This window comes from Nycticebus coucang, chromosome 5 (genome assembly GCF_027406575.1).
Source record: "Nycticebus coucang isolate mNycCou1 chromosome 5, mNycCou1.pri, whole genome shotgun sequence".
Lineage (NCBI taxonomy): Eukaryota > Metazoa > Chordata > Mammalia > Primates > Lorisidae > Nycticebus > Nycticebus coucang.
This window is the reverse complement of record NC_069784.1, coordinates 28,436,146-28,458,506: the sequence shown is the minus strand read 5'-3', so window position 1 is coordinate 28,458,506 and position 22,361 is coordinate 28,436,146. Positions and strand designations below refer to the sequence as shown.

Here is a 22,361-nt window from a genome sequence, read left to right as displayed (position 1 = left end):
AGGGGACCACCCCTGAGTGGAGAAGAGGAGGGCTTATGCAGGCTGAACTTCGAGAGAACAGAGAGGCAGTTGTAGGAGATGCAAGATAGCTCGGCTGACAAGTGAAGTGATCAGATTTCCATTTGAAGGAGTCACTGTCAGCTGTGTGGAAGGCAGGGCAGAGGTGGGAAAACCCTGGAGGAGGCTTCAGCAAAAGGACTTTTAGCAGGAACAGGAGATGATGCATTGATTTTTACCCTACTCAGGAATACAATTCTCTGCCTACTATGGTATTTCAACCTTTCCCCTGTCTACTGGTTCCTTTTGGTCTTCGAGAAGCGGTCATGGCCTAAAAATACAGTCTTTCCTCATTACTCTTTGGAATCTCCTGTGTTTAACTTAGAATTATTTAAGTCTTAACTACCATTCAAATTAAACAGTGTGTTGTTTGTCTGGTAGTAAAACAGTTTCAATAAAGATTTTCTTATGTTTTCCAAATGTTGACTCCACTGAAAACTTCAAAAAATTGTATGCTATCTTCAAATAGCAATACACGATTAGCTGTAGTCTGAGCAGATTTAAATACATGTATTGTTATTTACAGCCACAACATCATTCAAAATAGGAAATGAAACATTTTAAATTATTTATGTGTAGACAGAATCATAACTAGGGCAAGAAATATGAACAAGACTTAACACACTTACAGAAAGAATTTTTTGCTAACCCTCAATGTAAGAAATCTTACCCTCCTCTTTTGTGCTATAATATAAATCCCGTTTTTAAGTTGAAATAGCACGATCATCTTCTTAAGAGCTCCTTATTTAGCTGAAAATCTTTATTAAATTCACTTTCAGTATTTACTTCTCCAGGCTGAATAATTACAGTTTCAATTAATTAAAGACTAAAAATTGCTTCCTCAATTACCCTGAAATATGTAGGCAAACACAAGAAAATATAAACCTTCTCAATTTAGGAGCTTTTTAGACCTCCTTTCTAACATGTACAATATTAATATAGTCTAACATCCTTAACATCAAAGGATATACAGAGATTTGTTCTTCTTCCTAATTATGTAGATATAACATATGTAAAACAACATTAAGATCTGAGCATTCTTACTAAGAATCTAATAAGAATTTTGAATGAATACAGGATACTGGTTTCTAGTGGCTCTGTCTTTAAGCTGGATTTGCAATCCTGCACAAATTACACCATTACTGGACTTTAAAGGTAGGGATGATGAAAAAATCATGAGAGAGAAGAAATTGGAGTTTTCATCTCTATAAAATTGAGTTGGGGTTTCAGGCCTGTATATATCATGAGCAGACCCTATGTTCTTACTGTGTCCTTCATAAGAAAATTTGAACACCAACAAATCATACCTTGGGATTATTTCCCTCTAGATTCTACACCTTCAACTTAGTACAGGTGGCCATAAAGTTCATGCAATTTAATTGTACATGAACTTATAGCCACCCTGTATAGTGGAAACGTTCTTTAGGCTAGCTCTGGGGATGGGAGTAGTGCGTGATGATTTATAGAGCGAGGAGGTAATTGTCAGCATTGAGAGATACTCCTGATGGATGAATATTTGACAGTTTATACTTTTACGAGGGCTTCTGTCCTAGGAGTAACTAAGGAAAGAGCCATCGTTCATGTTATTTTATAATAAAGTATGAAATAATTGAATACACTCAAAAGGGTGTCTGTTGGCTTTTAGGGGAAGTTATTTGGAGAGAGATTCCAGGCAGTGAATATTAATAACTACATTAAATAGCTATTTAAATAGTCTTTCCCCAAACATCCTTACACACATATAAAACTGTCACTCCGTAATAGTAATTTGACCTAAATGATGATATTGGTGTTTGAAGAGGACAGCCAAAGTGACTAGTACCCAATAGAAACATTATATGTGTGTGTGTGTGTGTGTATATATATATACAGTATGTGTAATTTTTCCATATATATATATATATATGTATATGTCTCAGAGAGAGAAACAGAGAGAGAGATTATATGGTATAAGCCTATCATTTTGTAAATGAGAGTAAAGCCTAGCCTAGGGGGATTGAGAAAGTATTGAAAGATGGAGAATAAGAAATGAGATAATAATTAGTTGAGAAAACAAAATTTTAAGAAATACCAGTTTTAAACAAGCATTATCTGCATGCAGAAGTCTATGACATGATCAGTCAGGAGGAACAATTAGACCAGTTTTCTAAGGGATCTTCGTATTTGAATGTACGTCAGTTGGCTGTGGCTGCATTACAAACCACCCCAAAACTAGTGCCTTGAAATACCAACCATGTATTTGGCCATGAGGCTGCAGGATGGCAGATTGTTCCTGGACTGAGCTGGACAGTTCTCACAGTTCAGCTGTCTTACATGCGTTGGAATCAGTCAGTGAGGTGGTTAGGGTCGGTTGGCCCCGAGTAACCTCACTCATGCATCTCAGGACTTCTTTCTCTCTTTTTCACAGGAGACCTCATCCTCAGAAAGTTATCTCAGGCTTGTTTGCAAGGCTTGAAAGACACACCATGTTATTCTCCCATTGGTCAAAGTAATTTACACAGCAATTCCAGATCGAAGGGGGAGCTTAATAGACTGCCTCTTAAAGAGAGAAATAGCTAAGTCATCCTCAAAGGGTCATGCATGCAGTGACGAGAAGAAATCTTAAAGCTGCCTTTGCAAACGATCTACTATGTGAAGATAGCATATTATATTCTGTTCTAAGAGGAAAAATATTTTCAGGTGGTTTATTTTATACAGTAGTGTTCTTACATAAAAATTGTTTTATATAGGCTATCTTCAGACTGAAATGATTTAACAGTAGTCAAATGCTGACACGTAGTTTCAAAGATCCTTGTATTCCAAGTGATTATGATTGAAAAGTTACATGACACTGCTTCAGTCTTTTTAATTTTAAGTCTGAATAATAATACGGTTTGCCTCATAGGATCGTTGGGAGGATTAACTGGCACAAAGAAAATGATTACAATAGGGTCTGACATAAAACAAATGACTAATGTGTGTTAGCTATTATTACAACTTATTTGGGCCATTTAGGCAAATAAAACTACCAATCCTTATGTTAGAAATCACTGTCATCCCTAGATCTAATTCCACTTCTACCTGATTTCTCTTATTTTTTTAATAAAAGTATCTTTTAATAGTATGCTCCAGACCTCATTTGAAAGATACTAACTTTGACCTTAATCCTATAACAGAAAATAAAACTTTATTCCTGGAGTAGCTGCGTTCCTATCAAACATATGACATAGTATTTATTGAGATGACCCTCAAACACCAAATTGCCTCAAAGTCCCAGCTCTGTAATTACTTTTCCTATAATGTTAACAGAGCCTACAGGACTGGTCTGCTTTTACCTTAGCTTTAGATCAGTTCACCTTACAACACTTTAGACATTCACTCTAAACCCCAGACTGATTTCCAAGTTCTTCTGTGTAAGGCAGTGATTTCCAATTGGTATGTCATGAAACTCTGGTGTTCTGTGGTGTGCAGTGAAAATTTCTGAAGATCATTTATTAAATTATTTTCAAAAGAAGTTCAAGGCATAGTGTATTCTTCTTTATGTCTTTTTTCTTTTGATTATCATAATTTAAGTGTACCTGGAAGTTTAACTCTAGGTTCAAGTTTTCTATGAGATAAAAAAAGTTGAAAAGCACTGTTGTAAGTAAGTTTAGGTTATGTGGATGATGACTACTCCCTGTTTGGTTTAATCTCACCACATTGATTCTTCACCATAGAAGTAGTAAGGCTGTAAGTATATTTTTGGTCTGGGACACAGTATATTTTTTGACTTCCAGACCAAAACTATAAAGATGGTCTCAAACTATCACCTACCAATCCTTGTGCATAAATCCAGACTTGACATTAAGTGGCCTAATTATGACTGCAAGCTTCTTTTTAATAATAACTGTCTATGTTTCTGTAAGGTGATAAAGTGAAAGCTAATGAAAATCTGATGTGGTAGCAGAAGAAATGGGGGCGAGAGGATAGATGAGAGAAAAAGGGCAGAGTTGAGTCATCAGTAATTGACAAAATATCAGATGCATGAACTAGGAAAAAGCAGGAAATTCTGAAGTAAAATAATGTTTTGTTTTAGTAACTCCTTTCTGGACATGATTTTGATTGTAATATAGACTTAACAGTTTAATGATTTTAATAGTTTATTGTGGAAGTCTTGAAATATGGACTAATTTTATTTATCTGTAGTCTCAGAAATTATATAATTATACAGAGGTAATTGGCAGATATAATATGGTTTGATAAGAAGTCTTGAGATTATATTTACTTAGCTTATTTAGAGAAATTATAAAGATGGAGCATTGTTGAATGAAATCATGCTCAATGTTGTTTTTTAACACGTTGTCACGTGTATAAATTTACCCTTGGAAAACATATGTGACATCTGTCCTATATAAGTATACATTATGTTAGACTAAAAACCGTGTATTATAGTGGTTTGGTTTGTTGTTGTTTTTATTGTTTTTGTTTGGTCATGGTCCTCTACATTGTATCTCAGAAAATTTGTCTTGTATTTCTTTTTTTTTTTTTTTTTTTGTAGAGACAGAGTCTCACTTTATGGCCCTTGGTAGAGTGCCATGGCATCACACAGCTCACAGCAACCTCCAGCTCCTGGGCTTAAGCGATTCTCTTGCCTCAGCCTCCTGAGTAGCTGGGACTACAGGTGCCCGCCACAGCACCCGTCTATTTTTTTGTTGCAGTTTGGCCGGGGCTGGGTTTGAACCCGCCACCCTCGGCATATGGGGCCGGCACCCTACTCACTGAGCCACAGGTGCCGCCATTGTCTTGTATTTCTAATTAGATAAATATTTGTCTCTGGATTTAACTGCTCCCAACATTTTGGCCCACCAAATATAAGATTACTCAGAATAAAATGTAGAAATGTTAAAATTTGAGAATAATATTTGTGCACTTAATTTTCTTTATTTGTGAGGACACCAAACTATTTAAATTTATATTTTCTAGTAGATTGTTCCCATTTCTCCTTAAAGTCGACAACAATAATAATAAAATTTTCAAAATCTTTTTCAGGCAATCAGGAAATAGATATAACTGGTATACTCTTAAATAATTTAAAAAAATCTGCCAATATCTGCTGAAATCAGATAGAAACATAGAGGAGAAAGTGAAAATAGGAGCTATTGTGAAGTCCACAAATGGTATCAGCATGGAACTTTCCTCTTTTTTGAATGGATGAATGTGGGAACTGGGATGAACAATGATAGTGGGTGAAAAATCCTGAATTTCATTTTGTTTAGAAAAACAAAGTAGGTGAAACTACTCAAGAAATCTCACAAATAGTCCAGATTTGTAGGTAGTGGTCTTCAGCAAAAATAAGAGAACCTTTGGGTTAGTAATCTTAGAATGGTACCTCCTTTTTCTGTCCTTCACTAGAGCTGCATCTGTGGGAACAATCTAAAGAAAGTAATGAGTAATAAGATATAATGATGGCATTAAAACAAATATACTAGAAGAAAATTTGTCAGAAAAGACAACTAATTTTGTTAATCGGTAAAGCATACTTTCTGGGAAAATAATGCAAAAGAACATTTAGAAATAATAATGAAACATTTTCAAATTTATTTAATATAAGAAAACAAAATGTAACACTATTTCTATGAGTGTCTTGAAAACCATAAAGCATAAGTTCCAGAACAAAGACCGGGAAGATAGGAGGAGGTAGTGAATGAGCTGACAGAACACAAACTGATGTAGATTGAAACAACATAATCATTAAAATAAAGATAAAAGGTAAAAAGCACAAGAATTAATAAACATTGTAAAACTCATTTGTTGATGGGCACTTGAGTTGATTCCACATCTTGGCAATTGTGAATTGTGCTGTGGTAAACATTCTAGTGTAAATGTCCTTATGGTAAAATGTTTTTTTTCTCCTGAGTAGATACCTAGTAATGAGATTTTGTGATCAAATGGAAGTTCTACTTTCCGCTCTTTGAGGATCTCCATACTTTGTTCCAAAGAGGCTGTATTAGTTTGCAATCCACACCAACATCTGTAGCTTTGGGACTTTGTGATGTGGGTTATTTTCACTGGGGTTAGGTAATATCTCAAAATGGTTTTGATTTGCGTTTCTTTGATGATTAGGGATGATGAGCATTTTTCACATGTTTCATGGCCATTTGTCTTCTTCAGAGAAGGTTCCATTCATGTCTCTTACCCAATGATAAATGGGATTGTTTGCCCTTCTCTTGCTGATTAGTTGGAGTTCTCTGTAGATTCTAGTTATCAGCCCTTTGTCAGATTTGTGGCATACAATTATCTTCTCTTATTCTGAAGTTTGTCTTTTTGCTTTAGTTGTTATGCCCTTAAGTGTGCAGGAGCTTTTTAGCTTGTTCATTCCCCATTCATTTGTTTTTGATAATTGCTGCTATTGCCAAGAGGATCTTTGTTGTTAAATCTTTTACCAGGCTGATATCGTTAAGAGTTTACCACACTTTCTTCCAGAATTTTTATCATTTTATGTCTAAAATGTAAGTCTTCCATCCAGCAAGAGTTAATTTTTCTAAGTGATGAGAGGTCCAGTTCAGTCTTTTAGATGTGGTGAGCCATTCTCCTAGCACCATTTATTAAATAGGGATTCTTTTCCCCAATATATGCTTTTGTTTGGTTTATTGAAGATTAGATGGCGAGATGCAGCTAGTTTCACTTCTAGGTTCTCTATACTATTCTCTAGATTTATATCTCTATTTTTCTACCATTACCATGCTGTTTTGATCACTGTAGACTTATAGTATAATCTGAAGTCTCCAGATAACATGATGTCTCCAGATGTGTTTTTATTTCTTAGAATTGCATTAGCTATTGAGTCTTTTTTCTGTTTCCATATGAAATGAAGTACTGTTTTTTCAAGTTCTTCCAAGTATAATGTTGGTACTTTGATGAGAGATTGCATTAAATTTGTAGATTGCTTTGGGTAGTATGGACATTTTATCAGCGTTGATTCTTCCCAACCATGAGCATGGTATGTTCTTGCATTTCTTAACATCTGCTAACATTCATGTCCTTCATTACAAATGCTCCCAGGTTTTTCATTTTCTTCGAAGCTCCTATGAAGAGTATTGTGTCTTTGCTTCAGTTCTTTGCTTGACTGTTATTGGCATATATGAAGGCTAATGATTGTGGACATTGATTTTGTAACCTGAGATATTACTATATTTCTTGATGACTTCCAGGAACTTTGTGGTTAAGTCTCCAGGGTTCGCTAAGTATAAAGTCATATCATCAGCCAAGAGCAAGAGTTGACCCCCGCTCTCCCAAAGTGAATACCCTTGATGTCCTTCTCTTATATGATTGTGTTGGCTAGAACTTCTAGTACTATGCTGAATAGTAGTGGCAAGAGTGGACATCCTTGTCTGGTTCCAGTTCTAAATGGAAATGCTTTCAGTTTGACTCTACTCAGTATGACATTGGCTGTAGGTTTCCTGTAGATGGCTTCTTTACATATTTTGTATTAACCTGGATGGATTTGAAGACTATTCTCCTTAGTAAAGTATCACAAGGCTGGAAAAGCATGTATCCAATGAACTCAATACTAATATGAAACTTATAGATAAAGAACTACAAGCCCACATGAGAGAAAAACGCAATTAAATTCAAGTAGGGAGGAGGGAGGAGAAGGGTGAGTGGATAGGGGAGGAGGGAGGAGGTTTGGTAAGTTCTCACCTAATGGCACAATGTAAGGATGTATAGCATACCCCCTGGGTGAAAGGCTGAACTACAAGTTGGATTTGACCTAACAAATGCAAACAATATATCCAAATAGTTTGTACCCTCATATTAATCTGAATATATTTTTAAAAGAATTAACAAAATGATCACAAAACTGTGTAAAGAATATTTGATATAGAAAGGAGAAAACTGAAAAAAAAAAAAAGATAAAAGAATAGAGAAAATAACCAAAGGAAATAGTCAAAGCAAATCCAACATTTGTATAATTGGAGGATCTCCGGAGGACGGTCTATCCCTGCAATGGAACATAATAAATATTTGAAGCTATAATTAAAAAATATATATTTGTGTGTGAAATAAAAAATTTGAAATTATACTTTAAGTAAGTTGCTAGGAAAAATTGCCCTAATGTATATATACAAATAATAGCAACAGGTAATGACTTGAAACTAAGGATCAGAAAATAATGGGAAGAATTTTTAACACAAATTTCTTTTTTTTGAGACAGAACTTCACTCTGTTGCCCAGGCTAGAGTGCTGTGACATCAACCTAGATCACAGCAACCTCAGACTCCTGAGCTCCAGTCTCAGCTTCCCATGGAGATGGGACTATAGGTACCTGAAACAAAGCCTGGCTAATTTTTCTATTTTGAGTTGATAGAGAGTCTCACTCTTGCTCAGACCCAGAGTTGGTCTAGAATTCCTGATCTCAAGTGATCCTCCTACCTTCCAGAGTGCTAGGATTACAGAAATGAGCTCCTGTTCCTGGGCACCTTTTGGTAGTTATAGAAAATTATAGGTTTTTTTATTACTTCTTATAAAAATGGACTAGTTACAGATTTGCCAATCCAAGTTCTATATTTACAGATGTAGAGGATTAGTACATATTCAATGTATATGTTTGCCCAGTGTTCTCAGTGATTGACTTCTCTGCAGAAAACCATTGCAGGAAGCTCAAGTAAAAGAAGGCTCATACTAAAGACAGAAATGAAATGTTGCCAAACTTCATGAGGATTGGAAAATGTCAAAAGTAAAAGTAAAATTCTTCATCTCTTGGTGGCCAAATAAATTTTTATGCCTGGTCTGTCACTTTCTGTTTATGCCATCTCCATTCCTTTCCTTTCCTCTGTACTATTAAATGTGCTTATTGTGCTTGTCTCCAAAATGGAGTCTTCAATCCCATACTTTGCATGAGATTTCAAGCGACTGTCCCACTACAGTTGGTCAGAGGTCAAGACCTACTTTAGGCATTCATTCCCCCATATAATCACCTGTGTCCAAAGGAATGAATATTTGGTATGTCCCTAGTACAAAAGCCTGGGGACAGGCTAAGCAGTGCCACATGTCTCCATCCGTGTGCCAGCTGACCAGTCATACCTTTCATCTAACAAAGACAGAGAATCTAAAGCTTGCTTTTCAAAGCAAAAAGGGAAAGCGAGGCATGGGCTTCATGATAAGTATTTTATATTTTAGAGAGCCCAATCCTTAAAAGACATAGCAGGCAAGAATAAACAAGGTACTTAAACTGTCAGATCTTAGGACCTCAGGCAACAAGGCCAAGTGTGAGCCATGCTTTTCTTCTGTCACTCTTATGTCCTCTGTGACTCTTCTACAAAAGAGTCATCTTTATTCTTCTAGGGAGAATTTCAGTGATGCATGGCTAGTGTGAAGGGACGGCAGCCACATGACCATGGCAGTTGTGACTCTGACCTCAGTTGCCACCTCAATTAGGGAAACTTTCACACTGGTTAGACCACAGTGTGTGTATGCAGCTATTAAAATTATAGACTCTAATAACCTAACAAAAAATAAATATATAAATTAAAATGCTCCTGCAAGAGGTTGAATGCAATACTAAAAATTAAATTTAACAAGTGGACTTAGAAAATGCGATCTATATGCATAGGAATTTCTTCTTAAAACCAATTTGTACTCTTTAAATTCCATAAGTCAGTATGTATCTCAACTTCATTCGTAAGCATTTAAATATTTTGATGACTTGTCAGTTGTATGTATGTGCAGACTAGATAGATTCAATGGCTGATTCTTGGGGTTGCTTTTGTTTGGGAGGTAACTTCTTATTGGGAATGTGGTAAAAACAGTTTCTGTCCCTATGTCTCAATGAATTTGAGTCGAATACTGGCCAGCTTCCGCCACACAGGACCTTTTCATTGTCACTCAGAAACCACATTGTCTTGAATGGGAATGTGATGCATGTTCTACTGGTGCACACACATGTTTGAAAATCCAATTTGGTCATAGTTTTAAAAAATAAATCTTAAGCCTCCAGAGGATTTCTTAATTTAACAATTAGATAATTGGAATCAATGTCATATCTGAAAATTTTATTTCTTTGTTTATGTACCAATTATATGAAATTAAATACTCATGCACATGCCATGCTAAAACTCCAGTTCCCAGCTTCATAATCTGTTTGTAAGACTTGTGTCTTATTTTTAATGAGACCATTACTTGATATACAGCATCACTTTAATGATCATTAGGAAGGAGATTCTTTTTAACCCTCAGCAAATTCAACTGTTCCTTATCTACACTTAAAAAAAACAGCTTAATGCTTATAATTTGCTATAGTTTCTTATTTCAAAATATTTATAATTAAGAAAAATACAGGATAAGAAGAAGCAATCAAATATATACACATAAAAAACACTTAAGAGTGATTATAGTACAGTGATTTTGTTCAGTATCTGAGCCATGTGGCAAAAGAAAATAGAAAAAATAATAGAACATTATTCTTAATTCAGCACACATGTACACATTTATTTTGTAGTAATGGTATGATTAGTAATAAGTAAAGAGTAACATTCATTGAATATTTAATATACCATTCATATATAATGTCTTAAATTATTGTAGTCATGCTGAAAATAAAGTCTAATTTCCATTTTAAATAGGGAAACCAAGTTTTCAAATTATTTAAAAGCTTTTAAGTCACACAACTAATAAATGGGAAGAACTGGTCCATTGTAATCCCACATCCATATTCTTTCTGCCTCATCCACTTGTCTGCAGGCAAGTTTTGCCTTACCACCCTGGTGATTAGATAACCTAATCTTTTTCTCCTATTCTCTGGAGAAAAATATGTATTTAAGCCTTCAAAATATATATTGAATTCATTATGATATCATTTCCCAATATGAAAATTATCCTTCACACAATATCAGGAGCTGTAAATTTGATTCTTGAATTTTATTACCTGTTTAACTCATATCATCAATAATAAATAAAGACTTGATAAGGTTATGGATGGCCTTCTCTTAGAAAGTGGCCTCCCCTAGGTGATGAAGTGATATGCTTGCTGCTAGTTGAAAGGAGTAAATGATGTGCCTGGAGGGGAGGCGACAGAGGAGATGTTCAGGCTAGGTTTATTGAAAGGGGAGGGTGACCCGCCTGGCTAATGCAAAGATGGCATCTGCACCCTGGGGGACAGTTAGAGACCATTTGGGGAGCTGTGTGAGGTGGGCACATGCCACAGGTTGCCTATCAGGTTAGAGTCTTTTGGTGCAGACTTCTCAAGGTGGGGCTAGCCAGATCCTTTGTGTCTTTGTCTTAGGAGTAGAAGAGGAAAAGGAAGGGAAAGGGTTTGCATGTGGATGCATTGGGCCCCCCAATACTAATGATAAAGGATGTCCCCCATTCAGGGCTAAACAAGGAACCCCAATTTTCTAGGGCTAGGCAAACAGACTTTTACTCTTCCAACTGTACTCTCTCAACACAAGTAAAGCAGGACACTCCTTCTGGAGTGCAGCTCCTGTCTCTTACCACTACCCTTACTGAGGGAATTGCATTCATTTGTTAATACTCATTGAAAAGATGTCTTCCATCTACCAAGTCCTGGCCAAATGTAATTCTCAAGACCTTATAGCCCTAGACAAAAGGCCCACACAGAAACTTCCCACTTGGATATTTCCCACTTCCAAAAGCTCTAGTGCTTTTTATTCTTTCTGTATGTCTTTCTATCTAATAAATTCTATTTTACCACTGATCTGTAGACTGTGAGTTCATTCTTTGAATTCCCAAGACCAAGGACCTACTGCAAAAAGAAATTCTGTGAACACTAGTCCCCATACATGCAAAAGCATACTTGTCTTATTCTCCATCAGTTAAGGCTTCCCAGGACATAGTTCTCAATGTGAAGAAAAATAAGAGCAATGTACACATGTACACATGACTGTGGTGCTCTTCTCTTTTCCAGATCCCGGTGTCCTAAATTGGGGGTGAGGGTGAGGAATGATTTTTACCTGTGACCCTCTGCCTTCCAGAAGCAAACTATTGTTTAGACTTGCTAAGACCAAGGAAGAGGGCAAGCAGCTCTTTTCATGAGAACACCATTAAAATTTAGTGTCATATAAGATACCTGTGTTTAGAATGAATATCAGGGGCTCAGGAACCAAGTTCAGAGAGGGGATGCTAGGCACAAAAAATATTGCATTTAGACATTGCAAATAAAAGGGACTTTATTAGCAAAGATGCTTGCTTTCTCTGATTTCTACCATATCCTCATTTGACCTTTTTCATTGTTGTGTCTTGGAACAAAATAAAAACATCTCTTGGTCTCAGGCAAAGCCCTTTAGCCCTTTGTCTTGTTTATTGGGCACTTGCTAAATTTAGGACGCTTTTTTAGTAAGGAAAAAAAATGTTTCCTCTACCATCTTATGTTCAGTGTGTGGGGTCTAGAAAATGAACTGCAAAAAGATACCATATGCATATGGAAGCAAACAAAAGAAGTAGGTAGCTTCTAAAATTAGAAGCTTATATATCTAACTTAGAAAAGGAACAGAGGGGAGTCTTCTATGGGAAGAACAAATTGGATTCTTTAGGAAAGACAAGTTGATTTTTAGGAGAACAAATGGGAGATAAGAAAGTTTGGATAATATTTGTTTATGCAGGTGTGCATGCTCTTTTCTTCCTCTTCATGGCCATGAAACTTCCCTTGAGAGAGGATTTATGGTAGCTTTGCTCTTGGTCTTCTTCCTGAGAATAGAAGCCACCCTGCAGAGGGAATTTACAGCAGCTTCATTTCCCAGAAGTTTCTGCTTTTATTGGGAAATCTCCAAGAAGATATCTTTCTGCATCTGTTGAATCTCAGATATCTTCAATTTAAAATAATCCTTATGCCAACTGGAGGGTATTGAGTGAGTACTTATTCTGGGTATTATGGATGCTTGCCTTTTGCAACAAGGTAGGTGTACCATCCACACTCACAGTTTCTTATTGACCCTGAGTAGCTCTGTCATCGCATTTCATGAGACAGATTATGCCCTCATTTGTTGAACTGAATTCTCTTTGTTGCTGTTAAGATCATAAGAACAAAAATATTTCATCTGATAACAGAAGTTTTACAATTCAGACTTTATTGGGGAACCATTGAATTTTGAGTAGAAAATCACATTTATAATCTATGTTTATTGCAAAGAGGTTGGATTAGAAAAGGCAGAATTTTCTAATTGATGGTTTTTAATAATAATGATAACAATGATAGTTAAACTGATAGTACAATGATAGTTTACATAGTATGTGTCGGCATTGGCCCATGTCTCCTTTCATATCAGAATCAGTGATGCAGGTAAAGGTCAATGTGCTGTTATCAAGCATCAGGAACCTTAAATAAATTATACTTTATTGTCACACAATTCTATTTGGTCCATATTTATCTATAAAGAGCGAAAAATTAGAAATGTCAAGTGACTTGACAAAGGTCATGTAGCTGTAAGGGGTAGAGCCAAGATTCACCCCAGATCTGCATGACTAATCCATGCCAGGAGTGAGGGATGGAGACCTGGAGAAAAGCAGAGCCAGTTGAAATGGAAAGGCAAAAGGAAAGAAGGAATGAAAGGGATAAATAGTATGACTTAATTTCATCAATATTATTACTTTGAAGTTACCATTATTGTATTACATATTCATACATTGATATTATTGCTTTGCTGATTGGCTTAGTAACTACTGTACGCTTGAAGTAAGGAGATGGGAATAAAGCTGAGAATGATGTAAGGGAACTTGGCTTAACTACTTTTTTTGACAGAAATTAAAAGGGAAGGATTTATGGGAAAGATGATAATTTCTTCAACTTTAGGCATCTTGAGTTCAGTTAATGACAATATCAGTATCTTCCCTTTTAAGTTGTTTGACATTAATTTTGAGAACACTCTATGTATACGCTCTGAGGATACTTGAATTTTAGCAGACACCTTCCCAGCTTTTGAGGAAATCTGGGCTTAGCTGATTATGAAATGCTTCCATGTATTTAATAAGTAGATAATAATTTCCAGAGAGCTTTGTAAGCAGATCGATTCCTTAGGCAAGAATGACACTGGTTACCCTATACTGTGGTTTCTTGTTGTATTGTTCACACAAAGTCCCATGGAGGAAGAGCTGAGGAAGAGGTGAGCGGTGGGTAGTACACCTGTAGTACCTGGGTAGTACACCTGTAGTTGTACTACCCACTGCATCCATCTCCAGCCCCAACAGCTGCACACTGGCCACCCCAGTAGCCCTTGGTGTGCAGACACATCACGCAGAGTAGGGATGGAGCACTGACTAAGGAAGGTTCCTATGCCTGTGCCTCAGCCCTGGAAACAGGCTCAGGCCTTTTGGGGATGGGAATCCCTCCCTTTCAGTGGGAGGAGGCAAGGTGTAGGCTCCAGTTGAGTCCCTATTGAGCTCATCCTGAGGAATGCATCCAAAGAAGAGCTAGAGTGGGTCTTCTGAAGTCTGGTGCCTTTGCAAACCTTGAGCCAGGGGCTGAGGTAGCCAAGGCCTGAGAATTGCCACTCTGGCCTGTCTCTTCAGAAGCATCACTCTTCTCAACACCATCTCTTTGTGCTTCTTCACACTTTGGAACATTTCAGACACCCCATCTCTATAAATGGAACATGGACCAAACACATTCTCTCTCTCTCTGGTTATTTGCATATTAAGATATGCAAATATCTTATATATTTGCCCTTTAAAGGTAAACCCTTTATCTCTAGCTATAGATTGAAGGGCTTTGTCTCCTGTTAAAGAAATTTCAAGCAATTGTGTCTGGATGGATGAGATTAAATTTGGTTTTCAAGTACTTCTCTTTGTCCCTAAAAATCCCAGTACTGTAGTTGTACCATACCCAGATATGAATTGGCTTGGTTCTGACACTACTCCCTAAGCCTTCTGTACGCCTACTGTGGCCACCAGTGTCAAATGCTGTGAAACTCTCATCTCTTATTGCACCCCTATAACTTTCTGTTTTATTCTTTGGAACCCTTAAGACATCTGTTGGTATCTTTCCCATCTTCCACTGACTTATTCGTGGCTTTTTCCTCTGCCTTGTGGACGAATTCTCCTGTATCATCACTAAGTATTATTTTGACATCTTCAGAGCAATAGCTATCTTTTCAGGTATTTGTATTTTGATATTATATTTTATGTCATTTTATTTTTGAGGAAAGCCAGTGTGTCATTTTCCACATTAACCATTGTCACACTTATTTTAAAGTTGTATTAGTGTTGCACAATATTAATTTGAGTTTTGTGAATTCTTGATTCACATATTTATTTACTTGGATTTTGTTCTTAGCGTTAGAGTACTTTCCAAGGTTTAAGTTTAGTTTTCCAGGCTCATTTTAATAATATTCTAATCATTTATATTGGTTTTACTTTTCCTCACTCTCCTCATCTATACATTCTGCATCCCTACTGCTGGTTTTGAAATTTCTTCATCTCTTCTACCCAGACTTTAGTCCTGAATCAGATCTTTGAAGGGAATTTAGTGTCCCCAAATACAGGCATAAGAATTATTTTGCAGCTTGGCGCCCATAGCACAGGGTTATGGCGCCAGCCACATACACCGAGGGTGGTGGGTTCGAACCTGGCCCGGGCCAGCTAAAAAAAAAAAATGATGACAATTGTAACAAAAAATGGCTGGGCATTGTGGCGGGCAATAGTGGTCCCAGCTGCTTGGGACCCCCATTATCTGAAGCTACAAGGATGGAAAGTCTTTTCTCCCTGCCATATTAATAATGTGCTTGGGGACTTCTTCTCACAGTGACGTCTGCAGCGTTTTGGTTTCATTAATTGTAAAGAGATTATGTCCCTGCTTTCCTATCCTCTTCAGGCTGCTTTATCGCTTGGGCCCAGGAGTTTGAGGTTGCTGGGAGCTGTGATGTCACGGCACTCTCTACCAACGGTGACATAGTGCGGCTCTGACTCAACCCCCCGCCCCCCAAACAAAGAATTATTTTGAGCTGAAGGTCAATTGAGAAGCATCTGATGGAGGAAGAGTTCTCTGCCCTCCCCTTGCCTCCCTACGAGCAGAGTATATATTTTCCTTGGTGAAGGTGCCCCCACCCCTCGCCTCTGCACAGGAAAGGACGAGCAATTCTCATTGCTAGAGATCGGGAGTCAATGCTGAAATGAGGTTTTAGAAATAAACCTCATTAATGCAGACCTTATATCGATGCCCCATATGTTCGTAGGGATTTCCCCAGGAATTATCATCCCTGGAAGCCTGAACCTCCTTTGTGAAAAGGGTACATAAAGCCCCCAAATCTAAGTACTTGAGGTTTACTTTCTGTGAATTCCTGTGCACATAAATATTAATAAAACTTGTATGCCTTTTTACTTGTTAATACATCTTTTGTTAGTTTAATTCACAGCCTCCCATTATCTGAAGCTACAAGGATGGAAAGTCTTTCCTCCCTGCCATCTTAATAATGTGCTTGGGGGCTTCTTCTCACAGTGACGTCTGCAGTGTTTTGGTTTCATTAATTGTGAAGAGATTATGTCTCTGTTTTCCTATCTTCTTCAGGCCGCTTTATAAAATAGGATCAATGCTCTAGTCACTGGTTTGGCGACAGTTGGGGCCGCTGCTTTGACATGTTAACACTACCCCAGACCCAGGCTTTCCAGGAAAATCTGGTCCGAGTCCCTGCCTCACTTTTGGTCCCCTTTACTTTGTAGGGGACTTAGTGTTGTTTGCTACTTTACATTTCTGTCTCATTTTCTAATACAAAATATTCTTTATCTTACAATTGATGCTAAATGTTGAGGGGGTCTTATTCAATTTAACTTATTGATGGCAGGGAGGAAAGACTTTAACTTATTCTATCCTAATGCAAAATTCTTATAAACAGGTTACCTTATAGTTTTAGTTTTTATAGTTTTATAGTTACCTTTCAAGTGTCTCAAATATTATTTTTGGAGGGTTTTAATCAAAGCACATGATTAGCAAGAAAACCAAAGAAGGTTACATGGCCCAAGCAAATTTGGTAGAGTTGAAAAACCAGCCCTTTATCTTCAGTAAGAATTACTTGTGTTTTGAAACTTGGAGGGAAGCCAGGGACATTTTCTTTCATAACATGTATGTTGTCTAATATCTTTAGGATTTAAAGACCCATCTAAGATTAACCAACAATTGTAAAAATGTTGTGTGCTCTGAAACAATTTTGTGTATTTTCACCTTAAAAAATAGCCCATTGAAATCTCATTATCTGAGGATATAGTTTATACACACGAACGTGATAATACCGGTACATATGTCAAAAGTCCTGAGACCATATTTTGACTCAGGGCAGCAAGCAACCATTTCAATGAAGAGCACACTCCAAATGTCTTGATCCGTTGAATTGTGAAAGTCACAAGTAGGACTGAGGCCATTATTTGACTTAAAAGTTTTGCGATCAGAGTAGAAGTATCCATGATGAATAACAGTGTAAATGGATGATTAATATTTCGAGACAGATTTCTCTTTTTTTTACATATTGTGTATCTGAAAATATTTTGTTAATCTCCTTCAGGTTCAGGCTTAAGCAAGTTTTGAAGTATATCTGCAATAGTATGACTAATTATCTCTCCATGCATTTATCATTAAATAAACCTCACAGGAGACAGAAAGATTGTTTACTTAAGCAGTATAATACTGGGGATGGTAGATAGCTCTAGAACACAGGATTACATTGGCAGAATGGCACTATTTATTAAGCTATGATAACGCTAATGTTCCTCTTTGATGTATAGCATGTGCGACTTCAGCTGAACTTGTAGAGAGCCTTAAGGATGTTTCATTGAACATTTAGTATGGCAGCCAGCCAGAATACATTTAGCCTAAGCTCACATGACGGGCTGGTAATGAGGTAGTGATTGATGACCACAGCTTCCTTATGAAAACCTGCTTGCTATGCTGGGGGGGAAATGCATTGCCAGCTCTTTTCATTTCACTCCCTGTTATGTTAGTAAGTTTTACTGTGGAAGAAGCTACGTGGGCTTGTGCTTACACACTCTTAGCATCTCATCTAGATTAGAATCCAGTGGTGGTGTGGAATTTTAGAAGTCCGAGCCTGTGGCTCTATGTCTGTCTAATTCAAATCTCACTTTCAAAGGGGTCTTCAGAAATAATTTTTAAATAACTATTGCTGTGTTATCCATAAAATACTGTAATATTCTTATTATGCATCTTTTTAATATTGTGGTTTTTCTGACTCCTTTTCTACCCTGCCATGTGATAAAGCTCTCCTCATCCTCATCACTTTAAACAACAACCAAATGGCTGTGTATGTTTTAAGGAAATTCCGTTTTCAATTCTGTGTACGTCTTAGCGGCGTATGTGTGTCTGTTCCAGGAGAACAGAGAACACAGAGAAATGATTGATTTGTATCTGTTTTTGATCTCTGAGTTCGTTCTTCAGAAGCACCACGTGCCGTTGTTTATCTCTTTCTTGCTCTATGCATTTGCTCTCTCACTCTTCGTCAACATAAATCATTTCTCAGATTGGGTTCACACGAATGCTTACCATTGCCAATGCCACTTGCTAGAATGACCACTTTGGTTGCCCACTGACCTGGGACAAGGTGGAGCAAGGCCCAAGATTGACATTTCACCCTTAATAAATTTTGCTTGTTGAAATGCCAACAACAAATAGGGTTTACTGAGATTGACATGAGAAAATAACCTATGCTTTGAGCTAGCTCGATCTGGGCCAGCCAGGCTTTCAATTTTCCCGGATAGAGGAGAGATTTTACCCTCTGTACCTCGCAGCCATCACTCTCGTGGGCTTGGAATGACGGAACGGACTGCTCAAAACTCCTGATTTCAATCCAGCTCAGACAATGACAGTTTGAAGTGACTGGGAAATCCTGCTGAGATGCCCATAACCCACGTTTAGTGTGGAACTGGCAAAATGAGAATCAGTAAACTTGCTCTCAGAAGCCTGTTACATGCTTACTTTTTTGTTGTTGTTTCAACTACCTCCAATTTCTTCAATTATTTATGTTATTAGAGGACCTGGAATGAAACAAATGGAGACAACCGTAGTCTTAGTGTCCCGTGGAGGTCTGGCTGATCTGTTGAAGCTGTTGATAATGCTGCTTGTTGGCAGGCTTTGTAAAGGGCGGCAAGTTGTATTACCCCTGTAATACTTTACTTTGCTCAAAAAGTAGTAGCAAAATCAGAGTCATACCAAAGTGAAAGGCTTATCCCTTCCTATTACAGAACTTATCTTTTATTAACAAGTTGCTTACCGCCATTACCACCAAACCACCCTTTCAAACTGGAGATAAAGAAACTTGTTATTTACTGGGGAAAAGTTTCTGGGTAGCAAAAACTTGACCTGAAATGAATTATTTACAAGTTTAGAAGAAAGACTTGCTAAGTCAATGCTGCAACTGAGAAATAAGCCAACACTTTCTCCAAAACAGCTTGAAGCTGACAAAACACTAAGCTCTGAGGTCCTAGAGAAGCATCAGTTCAGGGTCTTGTTAGCTTCAAGCTGTGGGAGAGACGGCACCGGAAGAGTGCTCAGAGGAAGGAGCAAGCCCCCCAGAGGGAGAGGTGGAGGAAACTAGAAATAGCACGATGGAGAAGGCATGGAGAGACTGAGCAACACCAAATTGGATATGAAGGGATGGAAGGCACATAAACTATTTAAAGGAATTTGGGGGAAAGTAAAAAACAAAACAAACAAAGGCAATGGGAAAGGAAGGAAAATGGGAAGGGAAACAAATTGCAAAGAAAATTGTACAACAAAATATAAAAAAAATGACATAAGAATGTTATATTTATATTGCCTGTATATAGTGCTTTATGGCACTGTAATTTGTATCATTTTATTTAATTCTCACAGATCTAGAGTGTAGATTTTGTTAGCCCCATTTTAGTGGTGGATATTAAAATAAAAATGATTTATGTAGATCATTGCATTATCTAAATTTTAATCTCTAAAATCTACTTATAGAATTTATTGAATATACCAATGTGGAATAAAGCTTGCTCACATTTTAATGTATTTTTATCTTTCAGGAAGAGAGACAGTATTTTAAAGAGGATTATCAGAAATGGCCTCTCTGAGAGGGTCCTGGCAGTCACTGAATTACATGAGGGTGTCAGTCATGCAGGCTTTCCTCAATTCGATGAAATATGGCCGTATCAAACTGAGTCAGGGGGTGGCAGGAGAAGACAGTGTAGATTGAAAATATTAATGTCTCCGTGAGCATTCTTTAAACAATGAAATATGCCCCTGTGTGTCCAGCTACCCAACCCTGGGGTGGCACAGCTCTGACCATGTGTCCTACACTGGCTCTTAGCACCTGTAGCAGCATTTAGGACCCACCCTCTCCTTATTCTCTTCCCTTACCTATTCTGCTTGCTCCCTCCCCAATAGGTATTTCCTGTGACTATTCCCCAAATACTTGCCCTTGATTTCTAATCTCAGGTTCTGTTTCTGGAAGAACCTAAACTGAGACAGTGGTAGCAATGTCGGTGGTACGCATGTGTCAGATGGATAACACCCTTGAAGGGGAGACTCCTGGATTTACTGAGGGATTAGACATGGGTGTGAGGAAAACAGAGACTCAGAGAAATAAGTAATTTGCTTTTTTTAAAATATCAGTTGGTAAGGTGCTGGCCCCATATACCGAGGGTGGCAGGTTCAAACCCGGCCCCAGCTGAACTGCAACCAAAAAATAGCTGGGCATTGTGGCGGGCGCCTGTAGTCCCAGCTACTTGGGAGTCTGAGGCAAGAGAATCGCTTAAGCCCAGGAGTTAGAGGTTGCTGTGAGCTGTGTGATGCCATGGCACTCTACCGAGGGCCATAAAGTGAGACTCTGTCTCTACAAAAACAAACAAACAAAAAAAAAAACTAACAAAGGAAAGAAAGACTTCATGGGTATTTTCTGTGTGTGTTAAAGGCCAGACCTTCTCTAGTATCCAGTAGCTCTTTTTATTTATTTTTTAACCATTAACAGAAGAATTTCAGTGAAAAATTAGATATGCACTGCCTTATTGATAAAAAAAATACTGACTAGCTTCACTGGGGAAGATGATAAGCATATCTTACTTTTATTTGTAATGACCATTAGTAATGCATAAAGTAATAAAGTAATATTTTATTAAACATATTAAATAACTCTATTTTGTCATCCTTGTTTACTAATTGCCAGGCGCTCTTCTAATCCTGTTACACAGGTTACTTCAAGTGAGTTATCCCTGAATCCCCATCATTGTCAGTCTGGGGTCCTTCAATCAGCATGTAGTGGGTAGGACTGGAGTTAAGGTATCCAGTTGCGAAGTTTGTACACGTAACCACTATGCTCTTTTGCATATACGTCAGGTGGGCCACAAAACAGAACAGTCACAAATGAGCATTTACTAGTTCTATTTGCATGTAATGAAGCTGAATTTTCTTCTTCTAACCATTTTTTTTTTGCATGCATATATAAACATATTGTGAATCTGACTTGGCTATCATTTCATCCCTCATGGCCCTTCTGATCTCATAAAAATTATGAAGAGGTAATCTTATTATCATCATTATTATTATTGGCAAGATTTCTAAGTGCTATTGAATTTCCTATAATTAACTGTTATTTGATATGATTGTTTGAGAATATTACTACATGCTTGATTGCAGGACCCAAAACAGAAGGCAAAACATATATGACGCCAAAGGCATCTTCTCTTATTACTAGCTGATTTCCAAATGATAAGTTAACTGTTAATGTCTGAGAATATTTTCTCTTTCACATGTACAAGAAGGGGATGGAATATGTGTTACCCAAAGTTTGAGTTGCTTTGAAAGGTAAGAGTGAGGAGGACATATGGGCAGTAGAATGTGGGAGAATGTGGGAATAGCTTCTCTGCTATGCTACTTTTTGCTATAAAAGTTCACTTGGACCTGTAAGTGTGGATTGTGGGTATTGAAAAGCCTAACCGGTGGACGGGCCCATGAAAATGTCTGTGGTTTAGAAGACTCTTCCTCTCACTCGCCCTCCACATCCAGGCAATTTTCATATCTTGAAGAATAGACTTCTAAATGTCTTTGAAATAGGAACATTTTTTTCCTTTTTGTCATTTTTGCCTTCATTATCTTAGTCTAGGCACTTGTCTTTTCAATACTAGGCAGTTAAAACTCAGCCTGAGGACTGGTCTAAGATTGGTATCTGAAGTCCATCTCATGGTTCAAATGGCCCTTATTGGCTCAAGTAGCCCTTATTATTTTGTCTTCCTGAGCAAAATTATACTATATATAATAAAGTATAACTATAATAATATGTCATTTGTATAGTTAATATATGTGCTACATGCAATATATGTGTAATATGTAATACTGATAGTAATGTTATGAAAGATGATAATCTGTTGATAATGTT

At 37.3% G+C, this 22,361-nt stretch overlaps 1 protein-coding gene across 8 annotated transcripts in view; it reads left to right on the top strand.

Moving 5' to 3' along the window:
* The window catches only part of DPYD (dihydropyrimidine dehydrogenase), an 883,000-nt gene that overhangs the window by 293,841 nt on the left and 566,798 nt on the right, over window positions 1-22,361 (top strand). The window contains exon 9 of one of the 8 annotated variants that reach the window (XM_053591602.1): window positions 15,836-16,274. The exons of the other annotated variants lie outside the window; for them this stretch is intronic. Coding sequence (XP_053447577.1) covers window positions 15,836-15,927 — 92 coding nt within the window. The 3' untranslated portion in view covers window positions 15,928-16,274. Of the gene's footprint in view, window positions 1-15,835; window positions 16,275-22,361 lie in introns of those variants that run through there. 8 annotated transcript variants of the gene reach the window in all.